The following is an 18,830-nucleotide window of genomic DNA, read 5'->3' as shown; positions in this document are numbered from 1 at the left end:
ATTTGAAAGTGAAAGACTGCCATTGATGAACTTTTGTTAGCTATTCTAATTTTGGAGTTTCACCTGAATGTTTAGATTTGGTTCAGAACATTTTTTTGTTTACAGCTAAATGGTCGTTTCTGTGTATGACGTCACCGTTAGCGCCCCACTGACAATCACCTCGTAGCAGTAGCTAACACCACTAAGTGCCAACACGGTTTCTGTTTATTTCATTTCAGACACAAACACAACATTTAGTTCTAGAACAAACAAACAAACTAGGACGGTCCCCAAACAGGCAGAAGCAGAAGCTTATAGCGCCAGCGCCTCGAAGCAGTAAAGCAGCATGATAGCACACCGATACCACCAGCACAGGAGGATGAAATAAGGCCCACATCACTCATTTTTATCTAATTAAATAGTTTTTAGCTCTTTTCACTCCCATGATTTCTATGTTTAATAACATTTGATTCAAATGGATTCCTGAACTTTAGTTTTGATGTTCAGGCTTTTAGCTCCTGGTCGGCGTTATTCCGTACACCAACCCCAACCAAAGAAACACAGCGTTGTTTTGTATTTGTTCTTGCTTTAGCTGTCCTGAACACAGCATAGCCTCTAAGGTCATGAACACTGTCCCTGATGTGAAACCATGATTGTTCACTTCATACATGAATTATGCCGTTCTAAATGCAGCTAGCTCTCTAAATGTTAATGCTCTCAAATGAACAAAAAACAGATTACAGTACGGACTGCTCTCTTTTGAATTATGTAATAATAATAATTACGTCAACACAATACATGAAATTAGGCCGGATTAAGGAACGATATAAAAGACATGTGTAACACGTTAAAGGACCAGGTCTCCTGACTGCAACTTCACAGACGCCGAGCTATCAGAAGTAGCTTCGACCATGGAGCCTGAGTGTGTGAATAAAACACAGGAACCCAAAATAGAGCTCAAATAATATATATATATATATATAATGCATGGTATAAGAAATATATAGACAGATGTACAAAAACTATAACCACATACAAGGTGCCGCGTGTTCAGAGATGCTCTTCTGCACACCTTGGTTGTATCGAGTGGTTATTCCAGTTACTGTTGCCTTTTATCAGCTCCAACCAGTCTGGCCCTTCTCCTCTGACCTCTGGCATCAACAGGGCACTTTCACCCACAGAGCTGCTTGTCTTCCCTTTTCCGGACCATTCTCTGTAGACCCTAGAGATGACGATCCCTGAAGATCAGCAGTTTCTGGAATACTCGGACCAGCCCGTCTGGCACCACCATCCACGCCACGTTCAAAGTCACTTGATCACCTTTCTTCCCCGTTCTGAAGCTCGGTTTGAACAGCAGCAGAACCTCTTCACCATGTCTACACGCCTACATGCGCTGAGCTGCCTCCATGTGATTGGCTCATCCGTTATTTGTGCTAACGAGCATTTGGACAGGTGTGCCAAATAAAGTGGCCAGTGAGTGTATGCACTTGTGCCCTTTAATTCTTTTGCGTTTCTCAGCACCTCCATTTTGCACTTTCTACTGGTAAACCTGATGATGATGTTTGGCTTTTTACTGAACTCTTGGGCCAAACATGGACGCGCTACGGTGTCTTACTGGGATTTCATTGCTGATGAAAAACGTCATTACCTGATGCTCACGTTGTCACGTTTGAGCCAGGAGGTCAGGACCCAAGATGCAGAAACCCAGAACGACACAAGGCAGGAGCGTAGTAAAACGTAAAATCCTTTTATCAGGAGTCAACGTCCAAAAATCCAAACATCCAAGAAGGGCAGGAAGCCAAGCCTGAAGTCAGTAACCCGACTGACGAAGACAAAAAGCTCTTTGATGAGCAAAACGTAGAGTTTCACGAGGAGGACCAGAACAACACTGACAACGACAATGCACCGACACACACCGACAGGGACAAGACAGGGTTCTCTACACGGGGCTGGGTGGGTAGGAAACGAGCAGCAGGTGCGTGGGGAGGGAGAACCAGAGGAGAGCCTGCTGAAATCAATAAACCAAACGGGAAGGTTAAACTAAGCAGAGGAGGGGAATACGCCATAACCTATGAGACCACATACATAAACCTAAAAGACTCCGGACACAGGAGAACCAAAACATAAATAAGTAAAGACCTGAGGAGTGAGGGAGACATAAACAAGTGGAGAAGGAAAACACACGCCAAAGGAGACTAAAGATAACCTGAACCTATAGAAAACTACGGGGAGTGACTAGAAGGGAACCTGGAGGGGACCGGGGACCACAAGGAGGCACCTGAGGGGGGACACAGACAAGGCGACACATGAGGGAACCTGGAGGGGACCAGGGACCACAAGGAGGCACCTGAGGGGGGACACAGACAAGGCGACACATGAGGGAACCTGGAGGGGGCCGGGGACCACAAGGAGGCACCTGAGGGGGGACACAGACAAGGCGACACATGAGGGAACCTGGAGGGGACCGGGGACCACAAGGAGGCACCTGAGGGGGGACACAGACAAGGCGACACATGAGGGAACCTGGAGGGGGCCGGGGACCACAAGGAGGCACCTGAGGGGGAACACAGACAAGGCGACACATGAGGGAACCTGGAGGGGACCGGGGACCACAAGGAGGCACCTGAGGGGGGACACAGACAAGGCGACACATGAGGGAATCTGGAGGGGACCGGGGACCACAAGGAGGCACCTGAGGGGGGACACAGACAAGGCGACACATGAGGGAACCTGGAGGGGACCGGGGACCACAAGGAGGCACCTGAGGGGGGACACAGACAAGGCGACACATGAGGGAACCTGGAGGGGTCCGGGGACCACAAGGAGGCACCTGAGGGGGGACACAGACAAGGCGACACATGAGGGAACCTGGAGGGGACCGGGGACCACAAGGAGGCACCTGAGGGGGGACACAGACAAGGCGACACATGAGGGAACCTGGAGGGGACCGGGGACCACAAGGAGGCACCTGAGGGGGGACACAGACAAGGCGACACATGAGGGAACCTGGAGGGGGCCGGGGACCACAGGGACACAGAACATGACACAAGTGAAGGAGAACCTGGGGTTTGTGCAGGCGGTGGCCTGTGCATAGGTTCAGCGTTTCTCCATCCCTGATATCAGGAGATCGTCCATCCTTCTGCTCCAAGTCATCCATCTTTCTTTCAAGATGTTCCATTGCTTTGTCCTTTTCTTGTATTAAAGTCTTACGTTATTTGACTTCCTTCAACACTTCTTGCAGGCCACTCTTGCTTTGCCACTTGAGTTTTTTCATGGGACAAACTTGAAAGATGGTTTATCTCCTCCACATCTGGGACCAGATTCACAACAGACATTGTTACTCCAAATGCTTTCCCCGTGGTGCTGCCAGACCCCAGCCAGTGTAGCATGGGCTGACCAAAGGCTGATTCAGCTCCAGCTCAAGAATAGTTTCACACCAAAGGTTTTTGTGTCTTCAGCCACAAACGTGCAGGCTGTTGGCTTATTTCACTGATTTTCTTAAGCCTGCTGGAACACAGTAGCACCGTCATATTTGTGCTTCAAGCTTAACAAAAGACAAACAAAATGGTGCTCGAGTCCTTTAGCAAAAGTTTCCAGGAGGGCAAACAGCTGAACATACAGGAGTCATGATCATTTTCAGCAGAAATCTGAGAACGTTGCAGCCCTTCCGAGTTTTGGCTGCTAAGGAACGTCTACCTAGTGTGACTGGGCCTGACCCGGGATGACCCTCCTCTCAGGTTGCTGACCAGTCCTCCACACCAGTGTCTGCGCTGCTCGCACCAGGGACGTGTAAATCTGCTGAGTGACAGCAGCTCTGTGAGAGAGGCTAGTGCTGAGGGGAGGACATCGATTAACCCCCGACTAAAAGCGCTGACTCTGACACTTACAGTCCAGCTCAACACAGAGCCCACAAGGCTGATGCAAAGGTATGTTGGGAGGTAGATCTTATGGCTCATATTGAAGCTAAGTACAGATACTGCCAGCACAAGCATCATCCATGTGTTTTAGGTGTGGCAGCGGCGCTTCAGAGGGGTTAAACAGCTTCTGTCTGTCCCCTAGCTGTCATGAGGCCAAGCAGAGCTCCTTTCCAACAGCCAGCCCCTCAGCTTGGCTCTCTGCCGTCTGCCAAACCAGCAGCCGTGTGAGCACTGCTCTCTTCTCTCCCAGTCGCATGTTTCCAAGCTTTCTCTCTACTTCTGTCTCATTCCCCTATCTGCCTCTTTGACTCCCCTGGTGTGATATATGTTGTTGTCACCAAGGAACACTGGCTCTGAGCCAGAGAAGCACCTCCCACCTTGTGACCGCCTCCTCGCTTCCAGGAACTGGACTGGACAGCCCGAGTACCTCTGAGTTCAGACCTATAGGAGCGCTGGTATGCAAGCCCCTCTGGGCTCTGGTTGCCCAGCTGAGTAACATGGCCCCGCTGTATTTGTAATCCCTGGACTTGCTGTACTGAGGAGCTGAACCTGTTGGTGACCCAATGTCTCAGAGACGAACACAGCAGGCTAGCTTTTCCCGATCCTGCATCCGGCTCAGATAAAGTCCAGGTATGCAAGGGGACAAGCACCAGATGAATGTGGCTGAGGTCAAAAGTAACACATTTAGGCTCAGATGAGAGGGTATCTTCAACTCTAGCCCCACACTACTGAACAGAGGGGGATGTCTTGTGCAGGACCAGAACCTCCTCCCGGGTCAGGCTAAGCTTGAGGAGATGCTACCAGGGTGTTTCCTGGCTCAGACCGAGGCAGAGGTGGTACCATCCTGACCGTGCGCCAGCACATGCGTACTCTGTGCATTCAACTGCTTCACTTTTTAAAGGCCACATATGTTGTCGTTAAGTGTTCTAATCTAAGCTTCTGTAGATTAATAGAATATTCCATCTGACAACGTTTCAAGTGAAACTAAACTGGTTTGCTACTAAAAATATGAAATAAAACAACAAAACTATCAGGTGGAAATAACGGACTCTTATTATGAAAGGCTCAATAATATGCATTAGATTGGTGTTTAGTTCCTTTTTCCGTCTGATATTTATAGTAAAATGTTTTTAAACATGTGACCTACATTTCAGTAACATGTTAGGTTTGTATTAATAACACTCATCTTAGTCACAATAACACATAAATACATGCAGTAAAATATAATGTACTTCATTAACATGCATTTGTGTTGGAAATGCTAATAACATGTCATTTCTGCTGCTAACAGTGTAATGGTGGCGTGTCTGTTATGTACGGGTTGGCAATAATCCAGTTTAAATTATGTTCAAAGATAGAAGCGTTTGTGAATTATATACCAAACGGCTTGCCGTAGCCTTGTAGCAGTAATGTGACCCGTATCTGCAGCGGTTCTGGTCCGTAGCGCTGCAGGATGCAGAACAAACAGGATGGTGGGGACTTTTCATCAGCATGTACAGTTGAGTCTTTCTCAGTTTTACATCATCATATATTTTTCTGTGCGCCACTTGATCGTGAGACTGCTACCGTTAGCTTTAGCATTAGCCCATCTGCGTGTAGCTGCACTTTTCATCCCAAACTTTGGACCGGTTCTGCCTTTGTGGTGGAGCAGCGGTTGGACGCATCGAGGGGAGAAAGGCATGGTTAAAAGCTCCAGATAGCTCCACAAAGACGGGCCGTTTTTACTCCTCTGCATTAGTCCGCTGTGAGACGCTAACGGTCACATTAAAAATGGCTTCCACTGAGAGCTTTCCATAAGCCAACGCTGAAGTTCTGAAAAGTTCTGGGGGTTACCTACAGATATACTGATGATTCAGAGCAGCAGGCAGTTACTTTCAATACTCAGGCAGGGGTACATAAAGACTTGTGTAGAAGTAAACTTTCAATTCAAGCCTTTTACTTGAGGGAAAGTAAAAAGTACTGCTTCCAAAACTACTAAAGGTCAACTTCACTCATGTTCCTAAAACATCTGCAGCGGTCTCTGGTAAGAATGAATGCCTTGTAAGTCATACTCTAGGGCAAAAAGCCCAGATGCTCCTGTCTGAGGATGTAGAAGTCAGCTGGAGGAGAAGGTAGCTTCAGGGGGCAGGATTCAGGGTCTTACTTCCTGATATTCAGACCTCTCCCCTCTGATTGGCTAACAGCAGCACGACTCTACCAGTGACTCTGTTTGCTCTGCAACGTTGATGTTTTCTCTCCACCACTAACAGCCTGGAGGAGTTCGGCCATGTGGTGGAGTAGCTAATGCTAACAGTTAGCTTCTAGACGTTCTGTGCGTCTTCCTGGATGTCGTGAGTTAAGACTGGTGAGTCCATGAATGTTAGGTGACGTAGCTCTGTCAGGATTGCTGTTGAACCGTCTGTCAGAAGCTACTGCAGGAGATAGGTGTAGGAGACTATTTTCATTTTCAGCCTGCATGAAAGACTCAGAGTGACCCGTTAGAATCAGAAACAATCATTAAAGCTGGTTTGTCAGTAAACCTGCTGCTAGAGTAGATAACCAGATTATAAAAGGACTAAAGGTTACTTTAATTCACCACATCTGGAGATGCCGACAGGCTGTAGCAGAAGAGTTCTAGTGAACAGGAGCAGAAGGAGTGCAAGTTTAGAAAAGCCCTGATGGACTAAAGCGCTACCCCCCCCCCCCCCATGACTATAACAGTACAGAAGAATGTTACGCGGACCAACGCGGGTAACACTGCACACGCGTTGATGATGAATGGAAATAAGTTAAGAACAGAAGAACTTAGAGCAGCCAGCAGGGTACCACACCCACTCAGACCGGCGCCGTAGCCCGCACAGGTGCGGTCCAGAACTCCTTTCTCTAGATGTGAGGACGGAGTACAAAGTGCATATACTTGTGTAAAAGTACAAGGAGTAGAAGTACTGACACCCAAACGTTTCAGCTAGAAGATGGTACCAATCTTCCTGATGAACCCTAACTGGTTCCCATTACTGACTGGTGCTGACTCGCACTGATGAGTTCCTTCTGGTTCTGAACCACAAATAAAAACTTCTACAGCTTTTTCAACTACGTCTCACCAAAACACCCTTCTGCTGTGTTAGAATGTCTGCATGGAAAAAGACCTTTTATAAATGTTGTTCATCAGTTTCCTGTTTCTCTGGAAACGGTCGACTTTTTTCCAAATGACTATCACCAGATTAGTGAGTGTGGCGATAATGGGAGTGAGGAGACACGCGAGTCGTCAGACACAAGTGTCATGGTGAACCCACTGCACACAAACGACTCATAAAGGCCATAAAGACAGGAACACCTGCACCTGACCTGTCTGATCCACGGGAAGCTACGTGGGAGAAAGATTAGCCAGGGGCCGGGAGGGGCCCGGGAGGGGGGCCGGGAGGGGCCTGGGAGGGGGGCCGGGAGGGGCCCAGGAGGGGGGCCGGGAGGGGCCCGGGAGGGGGGCCGGGAGGGGGCCCGGGAGGGGGCCGGGAGGGGCCCAGGAGGGGGGCACTCACGTCCTGAATGAGCCGCCGTCGCTGACACTGCTGGATGGGCGTGAGCTCGGGGACATGAATGACACGATGGAGCCAATCAGCACAGCTCATCAGCGGAACCCCAGCCAGCCTGTAGCAACACCGACTTCTCCTCCCGTCACTAACTCGTTTTTCTGAGTGACTCGGAGCACAAACTCCTCCAGCTGACTGAGCGCTGCACGGACGAGTCCGTCTGAAGGACTCGAGCCCACGCTCTGTGGATGTGGCTGGACCGTAACATGTCTGCTGGGCAGCATCGGCCTGGCTCGTGTTGAACCTTTGTCACGACTAAGACTTCCTGTTTACTGCTGCTGGTATTTTTAGGCGGGTTGTTTGTGAAGCAGCAGCTTTGCTGTTTTTAGCTGTTTACACGTACGGAAGCCACGGCCGGCCAGACTCCGAGGCAGACGCTCCCACACGGTGACCACCACCGCTGGCGCTCCACACTATTGTCTTTGCTTTCCAGTTGTGGGTTGGGTTTGCTACACAAATCATAGACGCAAAGGTTACAGACCCTACAGCTTTTATGGGATGGAAAATCATTTATTTGGTTGTGTTACCATGACAACTAGGAGTGCATGACCTTTAGCTTGCACAGCCTCAGCAAAAACACAGTTTAGATCCTTCAGGACCGATGAGCTAACAGCGAGCCAAAGTGTGTCGCTGTCAACAGAATCACATTATTCCACACGACTAAGTTCTCAGTGCACCACAGTGTGATGCACCACACTGTGGTGCACCACATCCAACATCTGCTCAAGGACAGACGTCTTCTAGAAGAGGCACAAACGGTTCAGATGTAGCTGATCAGAGACGCTTTCAGACAACTAGGTGTTAGCGCATCAGTCCTGAAAGACGTAATCTCCATTTCCCAGAACAGAGGCTGTTCACAAAGCCACAAAAAGGGAACCATTTGTGACTTTTACATAGAAAGTTGCTGCTGAAAACTCCCCACAGCCCCATGGACCGACTCCTAACTGATCAGCAGGAGCGGTTTAATCAAACCAATCAGAGGCAGAGACCCCCCCCCGGACACGAGGATTGGCTGAGTTAGCATCTTGCTGTGACACCATTAGACAGCCAGGTAATCAGCTGGAGGAGTAGCTCAGCTGTCTGCACCACCAGGTGCTCGGAGAGAGTAAACTTTCATCCGTTTGCTCCTCCCCCCCCCCCCCCCCCCCAGCCTGAGGGGACCACCATGTTGGCATCAGTATGCATGTACACAATGTCCCGGTCTGCTGGCAGGCGGTCACCTCCAGCTTTAGCTGCATTACAAGCCGACTTTAAAGAAATGTGGCCTGTGACGATGCCTTCCGCCTGCAGAGCACGCAGCGAATGCATGGGATAAACAAGGAGAGCGGACCTCTCTCGTGAGTCATACTCTTCTGCCAGTGAGTTTAAAGGAAAATAACACCAAGTGAGCCCAGCTCCGACCGGCTTTGTGCAACAGCACACCACCCTCCAAGTGTGTCAAGCTGCAAACGGGGGAGTGCGTGGCGCTTCATTAGAAGCCACGTCGTGTACCAGTGTGTGCCCGTCCAAGAGGCATGCTGTAAAGGAGAGAGGGTGTGTAAATGCCCGGCTTCTGAAGCAGGACAAGCTAAGCTAGCTCCAGCTAAACTAGACTGACGAGACATCCCATATACATAAATACAGTCTGGCCATGAGCCACTGGAGCCGCCCAGTCGTGGGGCAGAACCTACGGGTGCCAGGCGGCACGCAGCTGGACAGCTAGGACCAACCAACGGGCCAAGGGTGGACCTGCTGAGGCCACGATGGAGCGTCCGACCGGCAGAGCGAGCTCTTTTTACCGCGGCAGGCCGAAAATCCACGAAGGTTACAAAAGAAGTTCAGTATTCATCTGTAAATGGTCTCAGACACGAACCCAACGAGGAGGAAAGCAGACCTCCAGAACCCACACGTGAAGCCAGATGTGTAAACGCTGCTTTAGTGGAAGCAGAAGAAAGTCGAGATAAAGTCACGAGAAACAATGAAGGATTGTAAAAAATAATCAGAATAAAAATGAGGGGAATGAAACATGAAGAAAAAACAGAAAGAGTGTGAAAAGTAAACTCAGGAGTGGACTTTTACTTAGAGGCTGAGGATCAGAGCCAGTTAGTACTTCTGTCCAACACATCTGCTTAAAGCTCAAACTGACTAAGGCCTAAAATGCATCAAAGCCTAACCCGTCCAGTCAGAAGCAGCGCTCCGTACCGTTACTATCGTTTGAATGGTGTCTGACAGACAACCCCAGCGTCGGTCAGAGAGCGCCAACCTGCCAGCTGAACCCACAACGCCTCCGTGTGCGAGCCGTCTCCCTGCTGCAGGACTGATCGGGGTTAGGGGGAACTAACAGGTGGGGGTTACCATGGTGGCCCTGGTGAGCCACCGGTGGTTTCCGTGGTGACACTAATGAGCATCTGGCAGCAGCGTTAACATTTCCTCACTCCCCACAGACAGCTCTGGCTGATGTTCTTAGGGCAGCAGCTGCATCGGGGCCTAACCCTGTGAATTAAGTGTGGTGCTTTTATTCCATGTAGGACGCTGCCATCACTCACCTGGACAATATCCAGCACCATTCCAGCCGCCACTGTCCCAAACCCGGCCAGCAGGAAGGGGAACACCACCTGCAGGCCGATGGAAAAGGAGGTTTCCTTGAGGGCGGCTGGAGGATCGGGGCTTTGGTTGGTGCTGTTGTCGTCGCTCTCGTTGCTCTGGCTCGCGTTCTCCAGGAGAGCATCTTCCTCACACTGACCTTTGGCGTCTGCCATACAGTCCATCACCACCACGATGTCCAACCTGTCCTCGTCATCCCCCGTCTCACTGGTCCTCTCTCTGAAGGACGTGACCTCAGTCAGCTCTAACTCGCCCCCGCTCTCTGGGCTCCCTTCTTCAGACCCTCTGGTCAGGATCAGTGGGTGAGCAGTGCAGTTGGAGTTCAGGAAGGCTGGACTCAGGCAGCCTCCCTCCTTCTTCATCTCACTGGCCCCTGATGACATGTCGATGCCACGGAGTTTGTCTTGCTCTTTGGACCAAAGTACCATGCGGAGGCCTTGGACAGACAGGGTGCTAGGTAAAAATCAGCTCCGCGCACCTCAGGCTAGGCTTGCAGGAAAGGAACCAGCCGACCAAACTGGTTTTGAACCCGATTTGTCCAACTGGCTTATCCCATCAAAGAGGCGCACAGGTGGTTACCAAAGAGAAGGGAAAGCCTCGCACCAAGCCACCTCCAGCCGTGCGTGTGCAGAGCCCGTGTTCCTGTCTGTGCTTCGGGAGCAGAACCAGTAAGTTCTCCATTCACTGCAGGATCCTACAGGCCGGCAGGCAAAAGGAGCGGCATGCAGAGTGAAGACAGAGCACGGAGGAGAGCGGTAGGCTGCAGAAATCCCCGACAGCCAACAGGAAACAACCCTCCGAAGTTCTAGCAACTGAAGAAGCTGGACAGCAGCCCCGACCGTCGACTCCTCCGAGTGTGTGATGGCAGCCGCTGCAAAAGTCTCGCCTTACACCACGTGCAAGCTGGGAGGTTTTCAGAGGAGATATTTAAAGATCTCCAGAACGAGGATTGAGTTGCACGCTGTGGAAAAGTACATGTCCACCCAGAGAGGCCGTCACCTGGAGAGAACACACTCGTTAGTTATGCAGGCACACCGCACCAGGTCCTGTTGCATCACAGCTCTGAATGATCCTCAGATCATCAGCATGATCATCCAGCTTGTGTTGGTTTCTGAAACCCAGAGCAGACCTCCTCTGACGTCACCGTGTGACCTGAGCACGTGCTGCACATCTGACGTGATCTAACGTCATCATTATTAGTACTGGTGAACGTTAACGTGACACAACCCTGTTGGTTCAGTCTGTCAAGTTCACCTGCAGAGATATTCCAGCTGAAACTGTCAAAATAATGGCTCGCCTTTCACAATAAAATCCGCTCAAATATAGAGAAACACAGAGTCCGTTAGTGGAATCTGGACCGAAGGCTGCAGACGGGACCGTTTATCGGAACATCGTGGTACCAGTAGAACCAGGTCAGAACTCGAGTATGTGGCCAAATAGTCACAGAACTTCGTGTTTGCATTCAGGGAACTGTCAGAACCCGCGGGGAGCGGTTCGGTCGGTTCCGATCGGAACAGAGCGGTCCGTTAGTAACGAGCAGCTGTTATTATGACGGTTCCTCCGGCCGCTTGTTGCGACATCCCGCTTAGTAGTCCGGACCAACACCACCCGAACCCAACATGGCACAGGCGTAAATTAGTGCGCCCCGGTCGCGGCTGAATAGACCCCCCCCCCCCCCCCCCCCCCGTCACTGGCAGCACCACCACGAGTTCGGGTCCAGCTCAGATAGAAACAGCACCGCCGGAGTTTTGAACGTTCTGTCCTGCTGGGAGTTCTGCTCAGACCGGAAGCACTTCCGTTAAAGAGACTTTATTTACCTTCACGTGCAGGTCCGACCAGAGTCCTGCTCCCGGTTCGACGAGGCGCTCGCGCCGGTGCGCACGCCTTAAGTACGGAACCGGCTCCGCAGCCTGGCTCTGGGGCTGACGGTTAAACCCTCCCTCCCGCGTGCTGGGGGCTGGTCCTAGCCGGTTACCGCGCCCTCGTGGTCCCGGCGCGCGCGCGCCTCACCAGCCCGAGTCCTCGGTTCAGACAGATAGACATCCACCTGGTTGACCAAACCTGTTGAAAAGGCAAATGAAATGTCCTGCTGTAGGTTGTTGCAGCACCTGAGTGAGGTGAACCTGAAATTATTTATCAACCAAATAACCAATCTGAGCGAGTGTGGTGGTGCCAAAGAAGGAGAACTTGCGCGTAGAGCCTCCCAAGACCAGGAAGGACAGACCTGGTTCAATAACATCGATGTACATCTGTCGGATGAATGAGACCGGCCAGTGAGTCACGCTGACAGCAGGAGGTTAGGACTCAAACTGCAGAACACCAGATCACTCAGGAGCGGTTGTTGGAAGTAAAACCCTTTACTCAGGATGATGGGTGAATATCCCAAGGGCAGGAAGCCAAACTGAAAATCAGACAAAGAAACTAAACTACAAAACAAGCCTCATTCATGAGCTAGACCCTGGAGTTCCTGAGGAGGACACAACAAGCTGAGGGACAAGACGGGGCTTTTAAACACAGAGGGGACAAAATCAAATCAAATCACTTTTATTGTCACGTCACATGTGCAGGTACACTGGTACAGTACATGAGAGTGAAATTCTTGTGTGCGAGCTTCACAGCAACAGAGTTGTGCAAAATACAGTAACGTAAAAACAAGTAAAATATAAAAATGGCTAATCTAAGTAATAATATGTATAAGTGTTTATGCAAGTATATTATTATTTTTTTAATATTTTGTTCTACTTGTGTGCGTGTGAGTGTGTGAGTGTGTATATAGTGTGTGTATAGTGTGTATATACGTGTTTTACAAATGAATAAAGTAAACAATAAGATAAGAGATATAAAACATACAGAGGCTGGTATGTGCAGAGCAGTGGCATTAATGTACAGTATGGAGTGTGTAATGTTGGAGTTTCAGTAGTGAGGGTGAGGTGTCTGCGCCGTGTTCAGCAGTCTGATGGCCTGATGGAAAAAGCTGTCTGTCAGTCTGCTGGTTCTGGACCGGATGCTGCAGAACCTCCTTCCTGATGGAAGTAGTCTGAACAGTTTATGGCTGGGGTGACTTGAGTCCTTGATGATCCTCCCCGCTTTCCTCAGGCACCGCTTCCTGTAGATGTCCTGGAGGGAGGGAAGCTCACCTCCAATAATCCTTTCTGCACACCGCACTACTCTCTGGAGAGCTTTGCGGTTGTAAGCGGTGCTGTTGCCATACCAGGTGGAGGTGCATCCAGTGAGGATGCTCTCAATGGCACAGCGATAGAAGGTCCTGAGGATGCGGCGGCTCATGCCAAATCTTCTCAGTCTTCTGAGAAAGAAGAGGCGCTGCTGTGCCTTCTTCACTGTATTGTTCGTGTGCACTGACCACGTAAGATCCTCAGCCAGGTGAACTCCAAGGAAACGGAAACTGCTGAATCAGGGGAACAGGTGTGAGGAGTGAGGTCTAGAGGGAGGACAGGTGGCATCACTAAACTAAATGGGGGAAAGAACTAAGCAGAGGGGGAGATAAACCATAACCTCTAACACACTGAATAACTGGACCTCAAGACTGAGGGCAAAGATAAACAACTCATAACCAGAGGGACGAGGAGGACTGATACAAAATCAAATAGGAACTACCGGGGAGTGCCAAGGAGACACATGAGGGAAGCCTAGAGAGAGCCGGGGAACACAAGGAGACACATGAGGAGAACCTGGAGTGAGAACAGGCGGGGGCTGGGGACCAGAGGGACACACAACATGACACAGAGTAGCCAAGAGCTGGAGGAGGATGGCAGCCACTGTCGTCATTTCCTGTCATCGAATCTAGAACGTGGCAGGTGGACAGCTGTTTATTCTAAGACATCCACATACATCTTTGTTTTAGAAGTAACTACACCGAAGTGGACCTTTGGTCTCCTAGAAATAAACACAGCAGATGACTGATAGGTTGCTTTTTTGCTCTGGCAGCATACAGACGTTGTGACAAGGCAGCAGGTGGACCCAAAGGTGCTAGAACTCGCTGTTACCGGGTGAAAATGTGCTTTATCATAATTTTCAACAACAATTTCAGAGAAAAGGCAGAAAAGCCTTGCCCATTTTCTGAGAAGTCCTTGACTATCAGTCCTGACTCACGCTTTATTAACGCCATACAGCAATAACTGCCCTGCAGCGCTGTCAGCCGGCGTCGTAACACTGTGATAAGATGTTAGGGAACACTCCAGCATCGGTAAAGCCCTCCACGGGCTCATTTCTATACGTTAGAGGCAAAATGCTGCATGATCACAGCTGAAGCTGGATGATCAAAGTAAAAAATAAAAAGGTCTCCCGACCCAGAGAGGAATGTTTGCTAACCACAAATTTACTACACACTAAGACTTTAACTGTCCTAGCATGAGTTTGTTATAACTGATCTTTGAGTCTCTATAAAGCTTGTGAAACTTTGCTGGAGCTCAAAATACCCCATGGACCCTGACTGCTTGAGCTGGATGCTGATTGGCCAGTTTACCCCCTTGGCTTTATGACTGTCTGAGGCCAGTGACGCTGTGTCTATGTGTGTGTTTGCATGTGTGTGCTTGCATGTGTGTGTTTGCATGTGTGTGTTTGCATGTGTGTGCTTGCATGTGTGTGCTTGCATGTGTGTGTGCTTGCATGTGTGTGTGTTTGCATGTGTGTGTGCTTGCATGTGTGTGTGTTTGCATGTGTGTGTTTCTGTGTTGAAGGAAGAAGAAAATGTTGGGCTGGCCGATGAGACCGGGTTTGGAAAACTCGCTTCAGTCGGAGGAATCTTCCTGCATGCGCTCTGGTTCTGCGACGCGCTCCAAGCACCTCTCCACATCTTCAGCTCGCTGTGCACCTTATGTACGCGCTGACAGTGAGCTGCGCTGAGCAGTGTCCAGCTCAGATGTTCAGATGGGAATCTTTTCTTGAGTGATTTAGCTACATCTGCGATGTGCGTAGAATAAAATGTCAGTTCGTCTGCATGCGTCGGGGTAATTCTTTCTATTCTTTCTCTGTCAAAATAAACGGTCAAATACGGGAACTGTCCGGTCAACACAAGCCCTGCTTTTAACTGTTCTGTTTTCTTGTGAAAATAGATCAAATTAAACTTGATTAACACCAGAGCCAGGCGCACTGCGCCGTTATCTCCGTCACTGTAAATGAGGGAAAAACAAAATGATCGGATCCTTTTCTGACCTTCCCCACCTACAAAGTTTAATTACAACAATCAAACGTGACAGAGCCTGGATTTGTATTCTGAACAGTCTAAACATGTTTTAAAAGAAACGTACGACAAAAGTGGCACCTGCTCAGTAAAACCACCAACAGGGTGAAAAATATCTAAATATTGTCGGCAGAGACGGGCTACAACTTCTGGATCCACTTTATATAAATCGTTTTATTGATTATCGTCTTATGAAAGATAACTTTGACGTACACGAGCGACCAGTACCGGCTGCTGTCTGAGGGTAGGCCCCGCCCACAACGCCGCGGCTGCTGCGGTGTTTTCTTTACTGTGGGAAACGGGTAATAATGGCTCTTTGATGGGAACAGGTTGCCGACCCCTGGTCTATGTCTATGCAGGACAATAAAGTTTTGTGGTTTTATAATTACTTCTGGGGGCAGAGTTGCAATGACATGCGCGCTGCGTTGCCCTAGCAACAGTTTAAACCAGAAAAGGCGGACAGGGATACAGGGCCAACATTACCAGTAATCAAAGATGTACCCGTTACATTTAAATCGGATGTCTGGGCTAATTTCGGTTTTGGGATCCTGGATGTGAAAGAATCACTTAACACAGTATTTGTTTACTATTTTTAAGTTCAGTAATATTCTATCTTAAAGCTGCTCTACCGAAAACATTATTTCTTATATTATTTAAGTAATTATAGGCAGCACACTTTAAACATTATTGCTCACTATAGTGAATAGATGAATGTTCTGTTTTTCAGGGATTTCGAAATCAAAACGAAATTGAAAACTATTCTACTGCTTTTATTAAGTAATGAAAATTTTTGTGTGAAGATTCGTGATGCATTTCAGACTCAAATCCAATCGTTAAGCAGGTAGAGATGCACACCACTAGTAAAAACAAGCAAAAGAAAGTGTGTGTGTGTGTGTGTGTGTGTGTGTGTGTGTGTGTGTGTGTGTGTGTGTGTGTGTGTGTGTGTGTGTGTGTGTGTGTGTGTGTGTGTGTGTGTGTGACAAAAATGAGATAATAATGGAAAAGGTGAGAAAAGACCCGCCCCCTTTACAGCTTAATGACTTTCATGTTTGTGTTCCAGTTGTGTTGTTTGATGATGAAAGATATTATCTACCATCTCTCTCTCTCCCTGGTATATTCTATAGGGGTGTCTGATCATTGTTACGGGTGTAATATCGGAAGATGTGTTCCCTGTACAGCTGGTTTCAGTGTTTTCTGTGCTCCAGCACACCTGTTTTTAATCTCCAGGTGATTATCAAGCTTATTCAGAGCTCCATTAGCTGCTGAACAGGTGATTCAGTGATTAAATGGGGTGTGTTTGAGTAGAGAAACAACTAAGATGCGCAGGATAGCTGATCACAAGGCCCAGGATTAGGAACCCCTTATCTAGAGTTTCCAGTTAACATGACATGTGTGCTTTAGGCTGTGGGATGAAACCAGAGTACACAGAGAAAACCCACACATGCAGAAGTAGAGCTCTCACCCTCCATGTCAGTTCTCTTGTTGGCTCTTCCTTCTTCCATCTCAGGAACGTTGCTAAGCTGAGTCCCATTCTGTCCCGCTCTGAACTTGAGACAGTTCTCCACACCTTCATCTCCTCACGCTTAGACTACTGTAACTCTCTTTTCACGTGTCTGAGCAGAACCTCCCTGAACCGTCTACAGGTGGTTCAGAACGCCTGTGCTCGGCTTCTGACCAAGTCCTCCAAACACACCCACATCACCCCGCTTCTCCTCCAGCTTCACTGGCTGCCAGTCAACTTCAGGGTTCATTTCAAGATCCTGGTTCTGGTCTATAGGGCCTTACATGGACAAGCACCATCTTACATTGGTGATCTTCTCAGTCCCTACACCCCCAGCAGGTCCCTGAGGTCCAGTCACCACAGCCTACTGGTTGTGCAGCACCAGGCTAAAGGTCAAGGGTGACAGATCATTTGCTGCTGTGGCCCCCAGACTCTGGACCTCTCTCCCCCTGAGCCTGAGATCAGTGGACTCAGTGGTCTCCTTTAAACTCACCTGTTCAGGCTTTGGTGGGACCTTCTCTTCATCCTCTTCTTCTTCTCTTGCTTCTTTTCAGGCTGGCATTTCTGTAAATTCTGTCTTTTTTGGGCCACCGTGCACAAGCGGCCAAAATTAGTTTCTCTGCAAGGTGTCTGGACTCTCCCGTAGAGAGAGGGTGAGAAACTTGGCCATCTGGGAGGGGCTCTGTGTAGATCTGCTGCACTTACACATCAAGAGGGGCCAGTTGAGGTGGCTCGGGCATCTGGTTGGGCTGCCTCCTAGACATCTCACTGATGAGGTTTTCCGGGTACGTCCAACCAGGAGGAGACCTAACGGAAGATCCAGGACACGCTCGAGAGACTATGTCTCTCAGCTGGCCAGGGAACGCCCTGGGATTCCCCTGGAGAAGTTGGCCCAGGTGCCTGCGGAGAGGTAAATCCTGCGACCTGACTCCAGATAAGCGGCTGACAATGATGGATGTGATTGGATGAGTTTAGGTACAGCTGTTTCTCACCTCTGGATGCTGTCAGCCCCTCATATGTTTGTAGACCAGGAAGCATGGATGAGTCTGGAGAAATTGTGGGGGACAGCCATTCTTCCTGAGCTCAGGATGGTTTCCAAATCCCCCTCCCTAACATTCTTCTGGACTCAAAGGAAGCCTGGGACAGAAGTGGCCAAAACTGGCACAGACCACCTTGCTGTTGCCAGGGGCAGCCACATTACCCAGGCGTTCCTGAGGCCTAGCTTCTTTTATCTTCTGTTCTCACCTCACTTCCTGGTTTGGACGAGGAAGATCATGCACCAGTTGGCTGTCAGTGGCCTGGCTTTTTTATATTGTAGAACATCTCCTCATTCCTGGCATCATCAGGCTGTTGTCAGATGGGTTCTGACTCTCAGCTGTAATGTGTTTATTTATAATTTTCAATTGGAGGAATTCTGATTAATCAGGTAACCCTCCTGTTGGCTGAAGGACCTTTTACGTAAAAACTCGCTCAGTCCTCCTGGAAAACGTGGCTCTAAAACACATCGTCATAATTCTCATTTGATCATGTTTTATTTTACTTTTTTGTTGTTTGAATTAGTTGTGCCTTTTGAAATCCAGTCTATGACTCGGCTTGTAGAAACATTTAATCCTGGCGGCAAGAAAAAGGAGTTTCTTCTCACCAGCCCAGGACGGTTCCTACACAAGTACCTCGGACACCTTGCTTACTACCCAGGAAGCCTCTGATGTGCCAAGAAGGCTTTTTCTCTCTCAACCCCCAAAGAGAGAACAAATAAGTTTCTGCAATTTAAAGATGAATGATTATACCGTAAATCCTCTAATATTGGCCTGTATTCAATTAACGGCCGGGTATCACATTTTGGCGGTGTCGGAGTCGGCAAAGGTGAATAATGGCCAGTTTATTTTATTTTATTTTATTTTTTCAACTTTGTTTTCATTTATTGACGTTAAAATAAAAACACAAAACTAAATTGCTACAAGCCAAAATGAAAAAGGGGACAGAAAGAAGAAAAACGTATGTTATCTGCCCCTTTTAACTAAAATAAGATTAATACAAATGAAACAAACATATGATTCTTAAGAAAATATGAACAATACAGTTTC

The 18,830-nt window shown here is 48.9% G+C and overlaps 1 protein-coding gene across 1 annotated transcript in view; it reads right to left on the bottom strand.

The window, feature by feature from the left end:
• Nucleotides 1–12,211, bottom strand: part of slc41a1 (solute carrier family 41 member 1) — a 58,157-nt gene extending 45,946 nt beyond the window's left edge. Inside the window, exons 1-2 of the mRNA XM_015974468.3 lie at nt 11,863–12,211; nt 9,988–11,044 (exon numbers count right to left, since the gene is read on the bottom strand). Coding sequence (XP_015829954.1) covers nt 9,988–10,473 — 486 coding nt within the window. The 5' untranslated portion in view covers nt 10,474–11,044; nt 11,863–12,211. The remainder of the gene's footprint in view (nt 1–9,987; nt 11,045–11,862) is intronic.
• Between the last annotated feature and the right edge of the window lie 6,619 nt (nt 12,212–18,830).

Source organism: Nothobranchius furzeri, chromosome 3 (assembly GCF_043380555.1).
Source record: "Nothobranchius furzeri strain GRZ-AD chromosome 3, NfurGRZ-RIMD1, whole genome shotgun sequence".
Classification (NCBI taxonomy): Eukaryota; Metazoa; Chordata; class Actinopteri; order Cyprinodontiformes; family Nothobranchiidae; genus Nothobranchius; species Nothobranchius furzeri.
This window is presented reverse-complemented; position numbering and strand designations above follow the sequence as displayed.